The sequence below is a fragment of the Brachionichthys hirsutus genome, chromosome 16 (assembly GCF_040956055.1).
Source record: "Brachionichthys hirsutus isolate HB-005 chromosome 16, CSIRO-AGI_Bhir_v1, whole genome shotgun sequence".
NCBI classification, from domain to species: Eukaryota; Metazoa; Chordata; class Actinopteri; order Lophiiformes; family Brachionichthyidae; genus Brachionichthys; species Brachionichthys hirsutus.
The window spans coordinates 2,123,550-2,143,327 of record NC_090912.1 but is presented as its reverse complement, the minus strand read 5'-3'; the positions used below and the strand labels follow the sequence as shown (position 1 = coordinate 2,143,327).

The 19,778-nt window shown below is 46.3% G+C and overlaps 2 protein-coding genes across 2 annotated transcripts; both read left to right on the top strand.

Annotated features, from left to right (window-relative positions):
• The first annotated feature begins 587 nt into the window (after positions 1-587).
• On the top strand, positions 588-9,997 carry cavin1a (caveolae associated protein 1a). Its single transcript, XM_068750026.1, has 2 exons — positions 588-1,384; positions 9,224-9,997. The coding sequence occupies exons 1-2, from the start codon at positions 875-877 to the stop codon at positions 9,971-9,973; spliced, it is 1,260 nt and encodes a 419-aa protein (XP_068606127.1). The 5' UTR covers positions 588-874; the 3' UTR covers positions 9,974-9,997.
• Positions 9,998-13,253: 3,256 nt separating this feature from the next.
• stat3 (signal transducer and activator of transcription 3 (acute-phase response factor)) lies at positions 13,254-19,627 on the top strand. The gene is given in 28 exon segments (XM_068750464.1): positions 13,254-13,284; positions 13,287-13,380; positions 13,613-13,856; positions 13,931-14,023; positions 14,097-14,178; positions 14,263-14,363; positions 14,506-14,613; positions 14,615-14,658; positions 14,890-15,004; positions 15,006-15,049; positions 15,165-15,257; positions 15,355-15,414; positions 15,497-15,526; positions 15,633-15,685; positions 15,688-15,725; positions 15,806-15,836; positions 15,839-15,852; positions 15,958-16,041; positions 16,119-16,217; positions 16,312-16,447; positions 16,541-16,593; positions 16,673-16,767; positions 16,873-17,012; positions 17,092-17,313; positions 17,403-17,445; positions 17,973-18,032; positions 18,568-18,665; positions 18,753-19,627. Coding segments are annotated over 28 exon segments (2,346 nt in total). The 3' UTR covers positions 18,794-19,627.
• Positions 19,628-19,778: the final 151 nt, after the last annotated feature.

Genomic DNA, 19,778 nt, shown 5'->3' with positions numbered 1-19,778 from the left:
GTGGCCACGTTGGGCACCATATTTTTATGGACTTTCACTTGAATAATCAATTATCATTGATCATCATTGCGTCACTCACACAATTCTCCTTTAAACAACATAGTGGTAATAAGTGATTAAATACCAACTATAAAGAAATATGAGATTAAATATTAGAAACAAAATAAGGCAAACGGGTTAACACAAGAAACTCTCAAACAAGAGTTTGCGTGCTAACCCCTCCTCATTGGCTTCAATGATCACTAGGTCTCTGCAGAGTTTCATACCATAACCTCAAATGGAGATTCTAAATCTGTCAGCTTCCATAAAAACACCAGAGCAAGAAGAATTGTAACAGCCTCGAGGCTTAAATTCCAGAAGTGGGTTAGCAGCCCCAATATCCCTTTGACATGTACATTTTAATGGAGGTTCGGGTCCAGGGCCGAGCCCCTGGTGGTCCTCACCTCTCCCAGAAAAGGTGGAGTCTGGAGATCTGCTGCCCTGTGGGGAGAGAATTGGGTGGAGCTCCAGCAGTAGTGGGAGCTGGGGGGGTGGCGAGCTGTAGGAAGGGAAAAGTTAGACTGGGTGGTTTCACAGGGAGCAGAGGCATTTGAATCAGGGCACACATGCCTCAGCTGTGAGAGGCCCCACTCCCCTTCGGCTGGCTGGCATCCCAGAGCAGAGGCACAGAGAGAGAGAGAGACCTACCGAGTCAGGAAGAGGGTGAAGAGAAAGTTTAAGTGTAAAGCAGGCTTGGGAGAAGCAAACAAGCGGTTGAGAAAGTTGTCTGAACGATAAGAGAAAGGATTGCGGGACTGCGGCACAACTTGTGCAGGTTGATTTTCAGTCGTGTATTTTTAGCCTTAGTGAGCGTGCAAGCCATTTGAAGTTGGAGATGTCAGCCATGGCGGATTCAGGTGTCAAGAAGGAGAGAGCAGCCCTGGAAGAAGTTCCTTATGATGATGATGAGGTAGCTCTGGTGAGTGCAGCCACAGAGCCGGCAGTAGATGACTCTGCCGAGGAGGAGGAGGGGGACCCGGTGTTCGCCGCTGGCGCTGGAGGCAAGAGCGAAGCGCAGATGAATGGGGTCATGGTTCTGTCTCTGCTAGACAAGATTATCGGGGTGGTGGATCAGATCCAGCAAACCCAGAATGGGCTGGAGGCCCGGCAGGAGTCTATGGAGAAGTCTGTGTCGGTCATCCAAGGGGAGCTGTCCAAGCTGTCCAAGAACCATGTCGGCACGGCCAGCACCGTCAACAAGATGCTGGAAAAGGTGCGCAAGGTCAGCGTCAATGTCAAGACGGTCCGCAGCAACCTGGAGAAGCAGGCGGGCCAGATCAAGAAGCTGGAAAGCAACGAGAACGAACTGCTCAAGAGACGCAACTTCAAAGTCCTCATCTTTCAGGTGAGGCTGGGATGGGGGGGGTTACTGAGGGCTGTGGTGTGTTTATGAACTTTCTAATCACATAATTGGTTACACAAGGTTCAGAGAAAATAGTCTGCACTTGCAATATGTTAGTACCAAAAAGCAGTGGAGGATCTACCAAAACCAATAGAGACAGTTGTTCCATCGTCTGTGACAGAGTGGAATGAGTTGATCGTTGAATGGGAGTGAAAATGGGAAGTAATAATACCTCGAGGTACGCGAGGAAAGCTTTGGCTTCATGGTTTCCATCTCATAAAAGCTTGAAAGGCTTTTTTCCTATGATTTAAATGAGGCAGACACAGAGGTCCGCTATCCAGAAGCTGAGGTGGGATGTATACTAGTCCTCTGAACCCCTATAGTGATAGGGGATAGCCACCTCTCCCTTTTTGCATGACTTAGTGATTACCCAATGACACTAAATAAAGACTGGCGCGCGTGAATACAAATAGAAGTCCTATAAACACTGGCACGAAGAGCCACTTGAGACAGAAGCGACGCCCATCCCCTGAGATCGCCGACGACACATATCTGGCGAGTTTCTGCCACCTGAGAAGAAGATGTAAGTTTTTCCTGTGTGAATTCCTCGCAGCATGAGAACAAGAGTGCATTTTGTCCTGCGACCCTCTTGAATTTGAACATTGCAGCTTCTAAAGCTGGCGCCTCACACTAGTCGCTACCTGAGGCAGATTATGTGTGCAAAAAATCCAACTCTTGTTCCATCTAGTGCTCCTGATTCCATTTGAAAGAATCTGCCACGCCCGAATCTAAAAGCATTAATCATAGCCAGGAGGAGCATTCATCTCATCTGACGGCGCCTCCTCCTGGCAGAGGAGGCTGCTGTGAGTCGTCTTTTTACACTCTGTCAGACACGCCTCCTGGCTCTGACTGGGAGTTCAGATTCAGGTATGGTACAATAGCAATGAGTGTTTATAAGTGGACATCTCACCTTTCACCCACAGTGTCAAATGTCAAGCTAAGCTAAATGCGAGTAAGACCAGTGAAACGTTTTCGCGGCGCTGCTTTGGCGCCGTCGGAACGTGCGCTCTGCTTTGTTGAACTGATAGCCGCTGGGATTGTTGGTTCCACATTTTTCTGTCCTGTCACACTATCTGTCTTTCAGAATAGACTGCAGGACACGGAAAGGCTTGGACCTACATTAACCTCCACGTACAGTAACTTTGGAGCCACCAGCAGTACAAAAAGAAAATAATACAATTATATTTTATGCCATAATAAAATGCACTTAAGGTGTTTTGGCATTGATAATTATATCAATCTATTATAACATAACGGTTGCAGAGCCCACTTCTATTTTTATGCTCAGTCATGATTACAGTAAAAAAAAGAAGACTTGTACTAGTAAAAAAAAATTTAACTCACTTTTTGACTCGTTATAAAGATCTTAACAGGAAGCAGGAAGTAAAACCGTCAAAACATGGCCTTAAAAAGGAAACACTCAAGCAAAGTGCCTCAAAAGTGCGCAGTGCTTAGTTGCATTCCATCTCCCCTTCTTAGACATCCGTCAGCATAGATTTGAAAGCTCTCATGCTGATACTGTTTCTCAACCAGCCTCGCCATCAGAGAAACCCTCATTAGAAACTGTTCTGCTTTGCTTTGGCGGAAAGGATTGCCTTTATATTGGCAGGGTTCAGACGCATGTAAAGGGAAACTGTTGCACACTTCCTTCCTCGTCTGCAGCTACAGGCTGCAAACGGCCAGTTCTCGCCTCTGACAAAGGTGTCTTTCCTCATTCCGTCTGACGAGGAGGATGTTTTCGCCGCCTCGTCTTCCTATTTTCACGTCTGCTGTGTATATTTTTAATTACAACCTTGCAAGTCCAATTAAGTGACAGGAAACAAACTGGTGATGAGTAACAAATACTATTACAGCGTTCTCACTTCAGGATTCAATGTGATCGTGTCGTCCTACGATTGCAAATATAAACATCCTTCTTTTTGTAGCACCTACATTTTTAAGCCGTGAGGAAAAAGGTCGTAAAAATTGTTTTAACCAGGTAAATGTAATTCTTTAATCAGTTAGCAAACAGGGTTTTTTTTAAACTATTTCATTCTTCCAGTTTCTGACAGGAGACAGGAGACAGGATTCACTTCATGCTTTAGCTCTCCCTTGATGTTGCTCTGTTAGCGTAGCCGAAGCTATCTGATCAGACAGGAAGCAACAATTAATTCACAATCAGTAAATTTTAATCGCAAAAAATAACCTTGATCAAATGAAACAGAACAAGAGATATCTATCTTCGTTTCCATTACTCTCAAAATACAGCTCCTACATGACCCACAATGCAATTCTGCCACTGACAGTTCTTGCAGATATTTTTGGTGCAAAGTAGCCTTTACTTCTTAGATGATTAGATGATTGTGCTTGAACTGTAGTTTGCTGGTCGGGCTGATTGTGGCGGTTTGTGCACATTATCTAATTCATTACAAGGATTAATCCCTTTAAAGGAATGCGATAGCCCATGTTCACCAGAGTGTGAGACTGTACACCGGCCTGGAATCCGGACGGCGATAGCCATATGGCCAGCTCCATCAAGGGGAGGCGTGACTTCTCAGTTGCAGTCTGCTTATTCCACACCGACCTAGAGCAGAGCCTCCTGAGCTCCGATTGCAACCAACAAGCCTCGACACCGCCCCAAACGCAGAGCGTGCACGCAGTAACTCTTACTCCAGACGCTGCAGCCTGCAGGGCTTTCATTTGACAGAACCTCTGAATATGGTCTCGGCTCTTATAAGGAGAATAGTCGCCGCTTGCAGGCTGAGGACTTGGGGGGGAAATTACGCCCAAATGTTTGACTGCTGCTGTAAACTGGGCAGAACCAACTCGATCAAAAAGCACACCGAAAACAAGCGGAGCTATAAGTAAACGCTGTGATTCATCCCACTGGCATCTCCCTTCCTGCTCCTGCCAACATGCCCTCTGGAACTCCTTTTCTTCTCTATGCATCTCTGCTATCACTCCCACTATCATCTTAGCCGGTTCTATTCCCACACCGGCGTCTAATTCAGAACCAAAGGCGCAGCCCATTCAGCATTTGCTTACAACATTTGTGCCCCATGTTGTCTCACTCCTCTGTCCCTTTCCCCCTGGCCTGGGTGGAAAGATATTTGACGGGCTCCACATTTCACCGCTGCGTGTCAGCATATGTTCTGGAACTCAGCGAAGTGTGAGCCTCTGCAGGCAGGAAGTTGTTCCAACATTTTAAATGCAGATTGACATTAACGTAATAAAAAGAAAAGATATCCCACAATTACATATGACTTAATATCAATGCAGGTGTCAAAAGAGGTATTTGGATATTAGCTATAGGTCTTACTGGGGGGGTAGTTAACTGAGAAGTAACAAACATAGGAGGGAATAAATTCACATTTATTGAGATGTAGTGATGTATGAAGTCACATGAATGAAAAGAGTCAAGAGAAGTTTACTCAGTTACATTCCAGGACTGCAGAATCTAATGAGAAGCAGGAGCCTGGGGGAGAGTTGTGTTACGAAGACACGCAAGAGAGACTTTTACATTTAGTGCAAGGAATAGTTGAGCATTTTTGGAACTCGTACTTTCTTTCATGTTGAATGAGATTGTTAATCCTGCAGCTCGTCTAGCACCTTTAATTTAATTGCCGTATTTTCTTTCTGTTTTTTAACTTCATTTTTTATTTCTCCTTATCTAACTCTCAACAAAGCAAATATGTATATTTCTGATGATTTCCCTCTCTTATCTTACCAGTTTTGGCAGCAACCTCGGGCGTCTTGGAACTTGAAATATGCTGTTCTTGGAATATTTGACCAAATGTGGATGATATGAAGCTCAAAACAAATAATCACAAATCAAAGGAAAGGACGCTTGTCCTTGTTTGGCTATTGAGAGAGAGAGAATATTTTGCAAACATCAATCGTGCTTGTTTTAGTCTGGAAAAAAAATCTAAAAGATTGTGAAAATGACAGATTTAGATTGCACCGTGTTGGTGAACTTAATTTGGTTCTGAAATGTATTTTTCTTGATAAAACAAGTTTCTGTTAAACTGTTGAATAGCTTGGATCCTAACTTTAGGCCTTTCTATGCATGTTCGTCCATGCAGGGTTGCTATGGTTTCCTCCCACAGCCCCAAAACATTCCACACATAAACTGACTGAGCTAACATGCTAAACAGGGTTCATCCTAAATCCAGTTAACTTAAAGGAAGCACTTATCATTTAAGTAAGTAAGAAAGGGTATTTCATTTAATGTAAAATGTGATTGTTTCTGCAGGAAATCAATCAATAATATAATATACTTTTTTTGTAGCTATATTCTGTTAAATAACTAACAAACGCAGACAGACTTACTTCACCTGTTTGCAGTATGTCAGATTTTCCAGCTAAAGTTGTTCCGTGTCGCACAAATAAAGGTTTGATTCAGTTCAAGGTGACGCGGTGTTGGTGACTGATCGGTTTCCTTCTCAGAACCGCGTTTCTAGTTGGAACGATTCGTCCTAATGTAATCCAGTAGTTATATTTTCCTTCACTTTAAAGCCCGCTGCTTTATTGAAATTGGCGTTTTCTTCATGGCCTCACTTCACCCGCTCTTCACGTCGTCCTTTAAGTTTTTTTTAAATTGGTTCTTAATTTTGCGCAGAAAGGTGCCGCACTTCATGGAAGTTGAGCCCTTTCTTCCATCTCCTGCTTTCCGACTCAAGGAAAAGTTATGGTTACATATTCCGTTTGCTGTAGCTGCAAACTTCTGCATGAGGAGGGTGGGAAAGGGCTTCCCGCCCTCCAGGGTCAAACACGTGTGAAAATCACTGGGATAGAAACGCACAATCACAGTGGGCACGGTGGGCTCACTGCTGCGCCGGCCGGACGCATGCAGGACGCAGCCGGGCGCATCATTAATGAGCACTTTAAGGCCCTTCATTTAGCCTTAAAGCACAATTTGGGGGTCAAAGTGTCACATGGCCTCCACATGGGGGCTCTGACATGCCAACATCCACCTCTGCCCCCCCCCACGCCAATCTTCTGATATCACTCATTGTGGAAGCGACAGCACGCAGCTGCGAGGAAGGACTGGACGGGATCAGGCAGCTGCTCCTTTGACTCACCGCGGAGAGGCTTTTTATCACACTGCCTTAAAAGGAACCCCCCCCCGTGTGTTTATGCGCCACGCGTGCTAGAGAGCGGCTGGATGAGCGTGCGTGGATCAGGAACGCAAATGTTGATTTACGCGCAGCTTAGTTATGCAAACCAAAAGTAGACTTCGCTTCTCTTTCTAACCGTTCAGGTGTTCATTTATTTCATTAGAGAATTTGGGATGACGATACACCAGGATCGAACCAGGAGTAGCCGCCTTGGGATGGACACTGCAGAAGAGGCAATACTTCATATTTCTGACCGACTTCTCGCATCCAAAGAGGGAATATTGGAGCAGACAGAAAGCAGGCAGAGAGGCCGAGGAGGGGGATGGAGAGAGGTTGTGGTCTCCTGTTCTGAGCTGCTTACATGAGAGCCTCTGTTTGCTCCGTTGCCCGTGGTAACAGTCATTAAATTATCCTGGAGACTTTGTGTGTGTGTGTGTGTGTGTGTGTGTGAGTCAGAGAGAGAGAATGCAGTTTTAAAAATGGAAACGCTGCTGTTAAACGGACGCCTTAAATATGAGGATACATTTAAAAGGAGAAAGTAGATTATCTGTATGTCAAAAATCTTTCCCACCGGTCCTGAAGGGGGTTTTATTTTTATTGCATCTGCCACCCCCCACCCCCCCGGCCACAATTCCTGGCTTGTCCGAGCAAATCAAGCGCTCCCACACAAACACTGTAAACCTTCAGAGAGAGTTTCCACACTTTGGAGCTATTTTTTTTTCCACGCGGCAGGATTCGCTCCGCTCTCTGAGGAAGGAGGCAATTAGCAACAGACTCCCTCTCTCATCGCAGAGAGAAGACGTCACCCCCCCCCCGGCCACGCACACACACACACATAGAGGTTTGATCCCCCCCCCCCATCACTGGTAGGTGGGAGGAGAGAGGAAGGTAACACATCCTCATCCCCGCTTCCTAAACCAGTCGGGGGGATCCAAACGTGACGCGCTGACGTCATCATTTTTCCATCTCAGGTTTATTCCTGTACATATTCATGAGGGACTAATATTACCAGACTTGGCTTGTTGATTTTCATTCTGTTCTACGTGAACGCTGTTTTTCCGAGGATGCTTTGCGCCCCCCCCCCCACCCCCACACACACACACACACACACTGCTGCGGAAGCTTCCTATTCAAGCCTCCATGGAAAAAAAGAAAGCTGTAAATATAACGTGTGTCAGCAAACAAAAATGTTGCTGCTGGGTTTTTTTTCCACGAACACAAGAGAAACTCTTCTTTTTACAGTGTGTGATTAACACACTCTGGCTTGCCACTCAAATCAGCCAGCCAAACTCTCCCACGCCACCCACGAGACACGTGAGGTCACCTGCTCAGGTGTTTTTTAGATTATTATTTGTACCTGTGTTTTCTGCGCATGTCTGCAAAGCAGCTGCAGCATTTATTCTAGTTTTATTCTAATACGACAAGCGACGACCTCGTGCCAACATATTGTTGAATCAGAACCGCAGCTGCTCATCCACGTATATTTAACCAGCAGCCAGAGACAACACGAACAGGTGGTTGCCACGGCGACGCGGCTCTGTGTTTATCTGTTGCTGTGAGGAGTAGGGGGTGGTGGCCCACAGCCAGAGAATAGCAAATGGAATCCAGAGAGAGGGGAAAGGCAAGCCCAAAATAAACCCACACGGAGCGGGCGGGTGGGCCATGCAGGCCAGGGTGGGCCCCCACCTTACATGGTACCAGATTAGGAGGCAATATCGCTTTAATGCAAAGGATTGTGTGGAAATATGTGAAATATTAGGGGGGGGGGGGGATGTGCAGATCACGTGATTTTGCAAACTTTTTATGTCAGTATGAGTATAAAAATCTAATTTATAGCTTTATAGGAAGGAGATAAAAGAAAAAGTGATTTTTTTTCCCATTGCATCAGCTGGAAACTTTTCTGCTCTTTAGTCAAATGTTTAAAACGTTTTTTTTTTTAAATATATATATATATATATAACGTTTTAGGAGGCGGGTTTTAATCGATAGTGATTAAGGCACAAATGAGACTTAATGGAGATGATGCTCGCTTCAGAACTGATTAGAGCTGCCAAGATGAGGAGATGAAAAACACAAATAAACTATACTAGACAAGCGGTTTATTGTTTCTGTCTTTTTTTTGTCTTTTTTCTTCAAGCAAACAGATCAAACATTGTCTTTTATCACCGGAAAGGAATGTTTGGGTTTCAAACATTGTTCAGGCAAAAGGAGCAAATGTTTGGACATTTTGCAGATGAAAGGAGCAGTTAGGAGATAAGGCTCGTCATTGCTGATAATGATGACGTTACCTCGAGCGGATCGATGATGACGCTGAAGGTGACGCACACGTTTCTGTATGAGAAATTATTGTCGTCATGATTTGTCACCACTAGATGGCGCTCCTGCTACAAAGCAGTGATATCTTTCGCTGAGGTTCATGAGATGACACGAATCTGGGAATTAACATAATCATATTTTCAATTTAATTTCCGCTCCCAAAGTCCATTAACTTCTCATTCCCGGGGAGATAATTTTCACGAGACATAATTAAATGAAAGTTCTTAATTTAAATTAATTATAGCGCACAATCTCTTCAGCGCCACGTTGCAGTAAATGTCAAAAGGAAAATGTAATTCAGTTTCATGAATCTAATTCTGCAGTGGTTTTAATAGTCTTCTGTTTTTGCCCCCCCCCCCCCCCCCCACAGGACCAAGTGAAGCCTCCAAAGATGCCCAAAACCAAGACAGGGGAGTCCGTTGAGGGTAAAATCGTGGAGGGCCTTGAACAGACACCCGAAGAGGGACGAGAGGGAGTCCAAGCCGACGTCAATTCAGACGACGAGGTGGAGATCGAGGAGATTATCGAGGAGTCTCGTAGCAAGCGCATCCAGCGCAGCACCAAGCAGCAAGTGGACAACATAAAGAAAGCCTTCTCCAAAGAGAAAATGGAGCAGACCAAGATAAAGACCATGGAGAACTTTGAGAAGACGAGGCAGAAGACCCGCGACAACCTGGAGAAGACCAGGCAGAAGACCCGCGACAACCTGGAGAAGACCCGGCACAACCTGGAGAAGAAGATCGGAACGCTCGGGACCCGCGTGACCCCCAACCAGGAGCGCAGGGCGAAGATGAAGAGCTCCAAAGACAAGGTGAAGAAGTCCCTCACGCCCGACCACCAGATGTACGCCCGCTCCAAGACGTCTGTGTACCGCGTGCCCCCCTTCACCTTCCACGTCAAGAAGATCCGCGAGGGAGAGGAGGAGGAGGTGCTACAGAGCACAGAAATGGTGGAGGTGACCAAAGCTGACGGCCATCCAGAGGGAGAGGAGAACGGGTTGGATGAAGAGGAGCTGGTGAGTGTAGACGGCCCAGAGATGGAGGCGCTGCTGGAGGTGACTGAGGACTCTCAGCTGGTCATGGTGGAGCCAGACCACCTAAGGAAGGCCCAACGCGAGTAGAGCGTTCCGACTCTGCAGGAGGAAGAGGGGGGGGGGGGGGGGGGGGGGGGAGGAAGACGAGGGAAACTCATCACAAGGACACAACAGTATAGTCGTAGAGACTTTCTAGACATGATCACAATCTGTGACGTGATCCATTTTCTGATCTCTTTTTATTGTATCCAACAAGAATGATTTCATACTTTCTTCTCTTTAGCGTACAAATCAGTAAAAAAAATAAAAAATAAGTAAAAAACGAAGCTAGCTTTTAAAACATTCTGCGGGCTGACTGGTTATCTCAGACTTACATGTTTATTATTTACTATTATTATTCGGTGCTGGTTTGATGAACTGATAAATGAGGCTATAATAAAAAAAAACAGGTATAAATAGTCTTTGCTATTGACATGTCATGCGTAATTTTTTTTTTTTTTGCCATGTACAATATGCGCAGCAAGGAGGACTATATGGTAACAAGGAGTTGTTGTGCTTTAATAGACGGCTTAATGATGTAACGTGGTAAACAAAAAAATATAAACAAGTAAGTAGAGTTTAAGCCTAAAGGAGAGGAGGTTTTCTCCTCAGTAAGAAGCCTGAGGCCGGGGGGGCTCCTTCAAACTCAGCGTACACTTTTAATTGCTAGATTTTTAATATATATATATATATATATATCACTTTTTTTGGGACAAAAACGATTGTCTTGCACATCGAACATTAAAACACTTCTAATTTTTTTTAAAGACAATATGTTTTGACCTTCATGTATGTTTTGGCTTATTTTGAGTTTCTATAGTTATTTTAAAAACTAGGTCATGCACAGCTTGCATTCATTTTAATGCTAAAACTGCTGCAACACAATGTGACACACAATTGTACTTGCTTTTGATTCACACTGAGATAATGAGCTTATGAGCAAAGTTTGCCTATTCTGTTGTGTGCCAAAATCTTCTATATGAATAAAAGCTTCTCGAATCACATATAATGTCTATTTTTTATGTGTCATTTTTCATATATATATATATATTCTTTGCTTACCTACTGTGAAAGGCCATGCGTGAGTAAATCACCTGCTGAATAACCTTTAGAGCAGGTCAATAACGAGGAGCGCTGCTGTTATTAAACTCTTGATGACGTCGGCTCTGCCAGTAACTCAGATGACTTCCAGTGTTGCTGTTGTGTCAGAATGTACGTCCTCCCTCCGCGGCAAATAAGAACACGGCCGACTTTGCGGTCCAATCCGAAGGGGAGGGTGACTAAATAGGAACAGCGAGGTTACCACAGGACTAAACACTAACCCACCACAACGCCAACGCCCCGCCTTATTTGAGTAAATACTGTAATGTGATTGGATTACCGTAGAGCTAACAGTTACTATTGGCCGACAGAGATGTCAACAATATCAACTGGAGTTTGTGTGACTGGAAGACGGTGGGTTCGGTGAGAGGGTCTGACAGTGTTTCGGCAGGATACGATAGAACTGACTTGTTTTTCTGTGCTCTCCGTCGCTTTTGTGTCTTAATAAAAAATTATAAATTAATAAGATATCGTTATTTTTTGTTTAGCGTTGCGTCTAACGAAGACACTTCCCCGGGGAATAACAACTAGCTCGGTAAGACTTCTGCTTTAGCTCTGCTACGTAAGTCCATTTTAATGCGTGTGTTTCTGAATAATGTTTTCACCTTGCAGCACCGCTAGCTGTGCACGCTTTCATGCTAGCATGGTGTTGCATAAGTAATTACGTTATTATTACTATTTCTACGGCCCGGAGGCCTTCTCGGTGCTTTGGGTCCTGATGTGAATGATAGGTTAGTCCTAAAGTTATGTTTACCGTAGCGTCACCTAGCTCGACTTTAATCCCTGTTCAGGCAGTTTAATAGGACTCTAAAGGTGTAAACATGAAAGCCAGTACTCAAACCTGACTCGGATGCATATTTGATTGAATTCCCGTAAGTGCTGTTTTTCCTTTCCTTCCATTGCCACGCCCATCTCCATCCCGTCCCAACATGTCCGCCACCTGGCACCAATTCTTACCTCGTTTAAACGTAAACAACATTTGTCCAGATGCGACAGGATGTTGTCTTTGAGGTGCACGATCGATCCAATTGATAGATTTATTTATGGCGTGTTGCATCGGGCTACAATGAGGTCATTGTTGCATCACTCCCTCATTGATGACGTCATTGTCATTCATCTGTTCCCTACCTTGTTAAATCATTGTTGATAGTTATTGTGAGACATTATTAACGTGATCAGCTTCTTGACACGGACGAATATCGTTATTTATTCATAATAACACATAATTAAAGGTGAATTGAGCAATTTCCTTTCTTTCAGAAGTGTTAGTAATAATCGGAAGTAGCTCTCAGCTTCAAAAAAGGATGGCGACCCCCCCCCTTTGTCACCTGCCTCATCAGGGATCAGTAGATTAGTTGGGATTGCTGCTTCTGTCTTTGTCAAGGAAGTCATTACTGGAATATAGCGGCACCATTTTGAGGAATCAATTGCATTCTTACAATAATCGGTGCCACATGACTGGAAGGTTTAGCGAAACTGACAAACACGTGTGTAAGGTGTGTTTGCGCTTAAGTTTTATTTCTTTGCTTATTCAAAATAAAAAAACGGAATATTAATTTGAATATAAAACTACGTGCGATTGAACGCAAGTTATGAGCAGAGGGACGACACCGCATGTCAGAGCCTCTGAGCCGCCTGATGCTGGCGGGGAATTTATTTGTAATTCAATAAGAAGATGCGACGTAGGTAGTGGAAGTCGGTTACATAGCAGAAAGTTCCTTTGTAAACTAAACCTGCTCCGTCTCTCTGGGTGAATGAGGAGCTAAAGACGAGAGGAATAAAACAAAAGAGCCCGGTGATGTCAGTGAGGTTCGTTGCTCTGTCTGTATTCTTGTGGGCTTCCTCGAGACACTGACAGGCTGTCGGTGAAACTCGACATCCGCGTGAGATTTTGTTTCAGGTTCCCTTCAATGCAACCACAAATAGAAGCGCCAGTAGTCAGCTCGAGACAACCCTTTTCACGCGTGCGTTGGATTGTTACTGCTCAAGCAAGGCGCTCATCTGATATCTGTGTCGAATCACAGATCTCAGCTCACGGAAGCACAAGGTAGAGTTTCGCTTCTCGTCGAGAACATTCGTGATTCCTCCAGAACGAGTGAGAGCTCAAAGCTGCTTGAAGCACATCAGGAAACGAAGCGTTTGGGCTGCACAGGAAGTCACTTTGCTGAAGAAGAGGGCAGCTGTTTGACTCTTCCTCTGAATGTCTGTGCAGGAGCTGTGCGTCAGGATGGCCCAGTGGAACCAGTTACAGCAGCTGGAGACCGGTATCTGGAGCAGCTCTACCACCTGTACAGCGACAGCTTCCCCATGGAGCTCCGGCAGTTCCTCGCGCCGTGGATCGAGAGTCAGGACTGGTGAGGACTGACGGGACTATCAGAGCGTGTTTTACTTCTCCTGTTTGTCACGCGGCTTCGGTTCCCTCGGCCAAGCAGGGACCACGTCGGCCGCCACGTTTGCGATGTGGCGGCCGACGGCGGTTGCTTTTTGTTAGCCGAGGATGATTCATACATACGCGGGGGGGGGGGGGGGGGGAGCTTGAGATCATCATCATTAATTGATCCTGGGCCGTTTTCTCCTCCTCGCCAGGACGTTTGCTGCCAACAAGGAGTCGCACGCCACGCTGGTGTTCCACAACCTCCTGGGAGAAATCGACCAGCAGTACAGCCGCTTCCTGCAGGAGAACAACGTCCTCTACCAGCATAACCTGCGCAGGATCAAACAGCACCTGCAGAGCAAGTACTTGGAGAAGCCGATGGACATCGCCCGCATCGTGGCCCGCTGTCTGTGGGAGGAGCAACGGCTGCTGCAGACCGCCACCTCCGCCGCGCAGGTAGAGACGAGCTACTCGGGAAGTCGGCTGTAAGCATTTCTGCCCACGTAAGCGTATGTTTTGTTTCCCCGCAGGACGGACAGGCGGCCCATCCCACCGGGACGGTGGTGACGGAGAAGCAGCAGGTCCTGGAGCACAACCTTCAAGACATCAGGAAGCGGGTGCAGGTTAGCTTCCCGCAGATCAAGCGTGGATTGATGTAGCCGCCGACGTGTGACGCGTCGCCCTGTTCTCCTCCAGGACATGGAGCACAACATGAAAATGCTCGAGAACTTGCAGGACGACTTCGATTTTAATTACAAGACCTTGAAAAGCCAAGGAGGTATTTTCTCATCTTTTAGCAGCCGTTTGAACGTCTAGATGAATCGATTAACATGAACTGAGTCGAGTCTAAACGTCCGTTTAGAGTTATCCCAGGATCTGAATGGAAATAGCCAGGCGGCTGCTGCCAGACAGAAGATGGCTCAGCTGGAGCAGATGCTGGCCGCCCTGGACCAGATGAGGAGGGTGAGTGTCTAACATCGACTGTGTTAGCGATGCACGAGAAAGAATTTTAACCAGGGTCACATATTCAAGACGAAATCAAGATGCGGCGTCATTGATTCGTATTGAATGTCTCGCGTTTTCCTTTTCTTTCTTTGTCTCGTAGCGAATCGTGACAGAGATGGGCGGCTTGCTGACGGCCATGGATTACGTCCAGAAGAACCTGACAGACGAAGAGCTGGCGGACTGGAAGAGAAGGCAGCAGATCGCCTGGTATCGGAGGACCGCCGAACATTTGTCTGGACCGCCTCGAAACGTGGTAACTAAGGACGTCCCGAATCGAGTCCCAAATCAGAAATGATTATTCTCCTTTTAAGACACTGATTTGGAAGGTCAAGTCATTTCTGTCTTCCCCTCCTGTGTAAGTACACAGAGGCATATATATTTCCAAACACTCCCGTTGAGTCCAGTTGAGCAGGTTTAAAGTCGGGTTTCATCTGAATGACAAACGCCCGCTGGGTTTCCCTTTTCGTTTGTTTGTTTAAACCAGGATCACATCCTTGGCTGAGTCGCAGCTCCAGATCCGCCAGCAGATCAAAAAGCTGGAGGAGCTGCAGCAGAAGGTGTCCTACAAAGGAGACCCCATCATCCAGCACCGGCCCGCCCCTGGAGGAGAAGATCGTGGACTTGTTTAAGAACCTGATGAAGAGGTACCGCCGGGATATCGGGATGCAATGAAAGAGGGAACTCGCGGCTGCACATCCTCAGCAGGAGGAACCTTTGAGCTGATGTTCTCTCTGAAGCACCATCTGTTCTGCTTCCTAGTGCGTTCGTGGTGGAACGGCAGCCGTGCATGCCCATGCACCCCGACAGGCCTCTGGTCATAAAGACCGGCGTGCAGTTCACCAACAAAGTCAGGTACGACGCCGGCTCGGAAAACCAAACACAACGTCTTCGATTTGAGGACCGCAGGTCCATCATTTTAGACTCGAATGAATTTCTCTCACGTTTCCAGGTTGTTGGTTAAGTTTCCCGAACTTAATTACCAGTTGAAAATTAAAGTCTGCATTGACAAGTGAGTGTTTTACCTCTTGGATCAGCAAGACCTTTAAAAAAAAAAGACTCCTTTGCTGATTTGAAGTGTTTTCTCTCTTCAGGGAATCCGGAGACGTGGCTGCGATTCGAGGGTGAGACTCCTGACAATGAGCATGTTTAATCCAGTTTGCACAATGATTTCAGGATGAGACCAATTCCCACGCGTTTCTTGATTTAAAACAAATTTTAAAAAATTAGGTCGCGAAAGTTCAACATCCTCGGCACCAACACAAAAGTTATGAACATGGAGGAGTCAACAATGGCAGCCTATCGGCAGAGTTTAAGCACTTGGTGAGTCGTAGAAGCCAAAGCCTCGGCGGTTGACAGTGACGAACGTTCTTTGGTGAAGGCTGACTTCCTGTTTGTTGCAGACCCTAAGAGAACAGCGGTGCGGTAACGGTGGAGGACCAACAGCGATGTGAGTACGGTTGGGCGGATTGTCCAACAGCGACAGCCTTTTGTTGTTATCTTCTGGAATAAAACCGTGTTCTTTCGATTTTATAAAATGATCCTCTTCTTTAAGGCCTCCCTGATCGTCACGGAGGAGCTCCATCTCATCACGTTCGAGACCGAAGTCTATCACCAAGGCCTGAAGATCGACCTGGAGGTCAGAGCGAGGGAAAGTCCAGACGTCGTAGAAGAGACGAGGATATTTTCACTATATTTAATCTTTGTTTTGTTCAGACTCATTCCCTGCCTGTGGTCGTCATTTCCAACATCTGCCAGATGCCCAACGCTTGGGCCTCCATCCTGTGGTACAACATGCTCACCAACCACCCAAAGGTGAGACAGCGCCCTCTAGTGGGAAAGTGGGTTGAATTGCACATAACAGCTGATAGTCACACGTCGGCCTGGGGTTCCCCCCCCCCCCCCACAGAATGTGAACTTCTTCACCAAGCCTCCAGTCGGGACGTGGGACCAGGTGGCCGAGGTGCTGAGTTGGCAGTTTTCCTCAACCACCAAGAGAGGCCTGACCATCGAGCAGCTCACCACGCTGGCGGAGAAATTACTCGGTGAGGTGCTAAATAAAAGTCTCCAAAAAAGCGTCCGCCTTTGCGTTGGATTGCGCCTTAAGGTGGACTTTTATTCTGAAATTGTCCATCCAGGGCCGTGCGTCAATTTCTCCGGCTGTCAGATCACGTGGGCCAAGTTCTGCAAGGTACTTTCTCTGACGCCACTTCGCCATCTTGTCGTGGCATTGCCTCGGTTCGAGTTATTTATCTTCTTCCTCTTTGAAGGAAAACATGTCTGGAAAAGGCTTTTCCTTCTGGGTGTGGCTGGACAACATCATCGACCTGGTGAAGAAGTACATCCTGGCGCTGTGGAACGAAGGGTGAGAGGTCGTCTTTTGTCTTTTAAAGCTGCGTTTCGCATTACGGACTTTAAATAGAGCCACCATTTTAATATTTCGGCATCCGTTCATGTGCTTTTCTTGCAGGTATATTATGGGCTTCATCAGTAAGGAGAGGGAGCGGGCCCTGCTCAGTCCCAAACCGCCCGGAACGTTCCTGCTGCGCTTCAGCGAGAGCAGCAAAGAAGGGGGGATTACGTTCACGTGGGTGGAGAAGGACATCAGCGGTGAGCCACGTTCTCGCTTCTCTCTACCGGATTCACTGACGTTTATTTGTGACACCGGCCTGTCCTTGAATGCGCAAAGGGAAGACCCAGATCCAGTCGGTGGAGCCGTACACCAAGCAGCAGCTCAGCAGCATGTCCTTCGCCGACATCATCATGGGCTACAAGATCATGGACGCCACCAACATCCTGGTCTCTCCTCTGGTGTACCTCTACCCCGAAATCCCCAAAGAGGAGGCCTTCGGGAAATACTGCCGGCCCGAAGCGGCCCCCGAACCCGAGATTGCAGGCGACCCCACGAGCAGTGAGTCTCTCACCGATGTGGATGTTTGTGTGTGTTTATTTTTTTGGGGGGGGGGGGCTGCTTGAATGACATCGTCTTTCCTCTGACAGATAGTCAGCCGTACTTGAAGACAAAGTTCATCTGCGTTACTCCGTAAGTATCTGCCCCGCCTCCGTTTATGACGTCACTGTGGGAAGATCCCAACCCGAGCCGCCACCGCCGCTCGCCTCAGCCCTTCCTGTCGATTCTTATGAAGACGACAAATTGTCCGCTTCCTTTTTTTATTTTTCTGCAAGTGTTGCTGAATTTTCAAACGGAGAACAAGGCTGCGCTTCGCTTCCACTGCGCGAATCATGTCACCGGAGGAGCGAAAGGATAATGTTAACATCTAATTTAGTTTGAATGCACCTGGATAGCATGTAGCATCTTAGCGTCTGAGCAGTAATTGACATTTAAGTTTGAAAATTAACCAAGTTCAACAAAGCAGCGTATGAAACATTCCAAGTAACGTTATTGGAAATAGGAAAATGTCGTTTGAGCAAGCAACACTTGCCGGGCATCTGGAATGAGCGTGATATTATGGGATGGACTGACATCTGACTAGCATGTGCGCTCTGGTTGGTCGTGGGTTTGATGGCTGTGTGAGGTTTGCTCAGTGAGACCCTTACCTGTCTCCGTAGGTGTCCCTCCGTGTTCATGGACTTGCCGGACAGTGAGCTGCTTGGGAACGGATTCCCGGGGTAGGCGCTCGGGGTGGCGGGGGGTGGCCGGGAGGGGGGGGGGGGGGGGTAGTGGCATGTGTTCAGTCCCGCAAACGATGAATTCGACAGTCTGAAGCACTAAGTAGTGTCATCAGAGATAAGAATTCCACGTTGATCCATCGTTCACCCACAAACAGACCAGGCGGACGCCGCGTCAGGTTTGACGTCCAGCGTCCTGCTCCATCCCCTCCATTCGTTGGCTGCTCGCTGACGGCACTCTGCGTGGGCGTTTAGCAGTGCTTCAAACTGAGGCCAGCAGCAGCAGATCTGTCTTTCCGTGTTTCATTCGCCCTAAATATCCATTTATTAACACACACTCTGCTCTCTCTCTCTCTCTCTCTTACGTCTGCGATCATTTATTAAAACAAAGCACTCGATCCGCAGCCTCCTGAAGACGAACACACGCGTGATAAAATGCGACCACGTGCGTCTAACAGTGAAGCTCCGTGCACACACACACACACACACGCACGTATGTGTTTGTCACGTGAAGCCTGTTTTTGTTTCCTCGCAGCTCAAACTCGGGGAACACCAGCGACCTGTTCCCCATGTCGCCTCGCACCCTCGAATCCCTGATGCACAACGAAGTTGAAGCTAATCCAGGACATATGGGTGAGTCGATCGCCCGTACAGTTCAGAAGGACGGGGGCAGAGTCTCTCAGTCGCAGGCGTTCAAGGCTTGTTTGCTTTCTCCCGCAGACTCGCTCACTTTGGACATGGATGTAGCGTCACCGATGTGAAGAGATTCATCTTCTCATCGTTTTCCTTCTCTCTCGTTTGGGATCGGTCGTCATGCTGTGATAAAAGGACTCTTCCTCCCTCCTCGTCATGTTTAAAATCACGACTTGGGACATTTAAAAAAACAACAACAGATTTTAAACAGATTGTCCACCTCTAGCTTGTCGTGCGCGAATGATGCTCTTCTTTCCTATCTTCATATACGTCTGCAGTTTCAGGGGATGTGGAATTATATTTTAGAAAACATCGTATTTTTTGAGTTACTTATTTAAAAAAAAAAAAAAGGTAATTCGAAAATGGTAATTAACGTTATTTTCTTTGAACAAGAAAACGTATCAAGAATAATTGTTGTATAAGCTATGTATAATCAATTATTATGCATTTAATAATTATTATTTTTTAAATATTTTATAAATTTTAATCCTTGCCAAACATGAGGTCACGGATGTCCCGCCGTAAACCGCTTTCATTAAAATAATGTCCGTGTTTCTATTTCTCAGAAGCATTTCTAAAGGTTGATAATTGAGTTTTCTCATTAATTCTCGTACGGTTGCGATAAATTGTCAAACAATTTACCCGCTCCAATTACGGTTTTTGTCACTGCCGCTTAAATACAATCGTGTGAATTGCACTTGCTGTTGAAATTTGCCATTTGAATAGTTTCGTTGTCGCTGAATTCACGTAAAATAAGACGTCTCATCAGAAGCTCATTTCGTCACAAAAAGTGTCATCAAAAATAAGCCGAATGCGTTTAAGGCAAACTGATTTCTGTAAAATACGCTGTAATTATTCAATATGTGACAGAATGCAATAAAAAAACACACCTTAGCACTAAATACAGTCTGCTCACCTTTATTGTAATGTTTGTGGACGCTTTGCTCCCTCACTCTCCTCTTCCTCGCATGACTTGTGTTTGAAATGAAATGAAGTGGCTCGGTCGGAGGAGATGAGGGGGGGGTGGAGATGTGCAGCCATTAGTGCCAGCAG

What these genes read in the sequence shown, in the direction of transcription:
- cavin1a (XM_068750026.1), top strand. Translation starts at nt 875, where the DNA reads ATGTCAGCCATGGCGGATTCAGGTGTCAAGAAGGAGAGAGCAGCCCTG. An exon ending in TCAAAGTCCTCATCTTTCAG is followed by an intron (nt 1,385 to 9,223) that starts GTGAGGCTGGGA and finishes CCCCCCCCACAG; the next exon opens with GACCAAGTGAAGCCTCCAAA.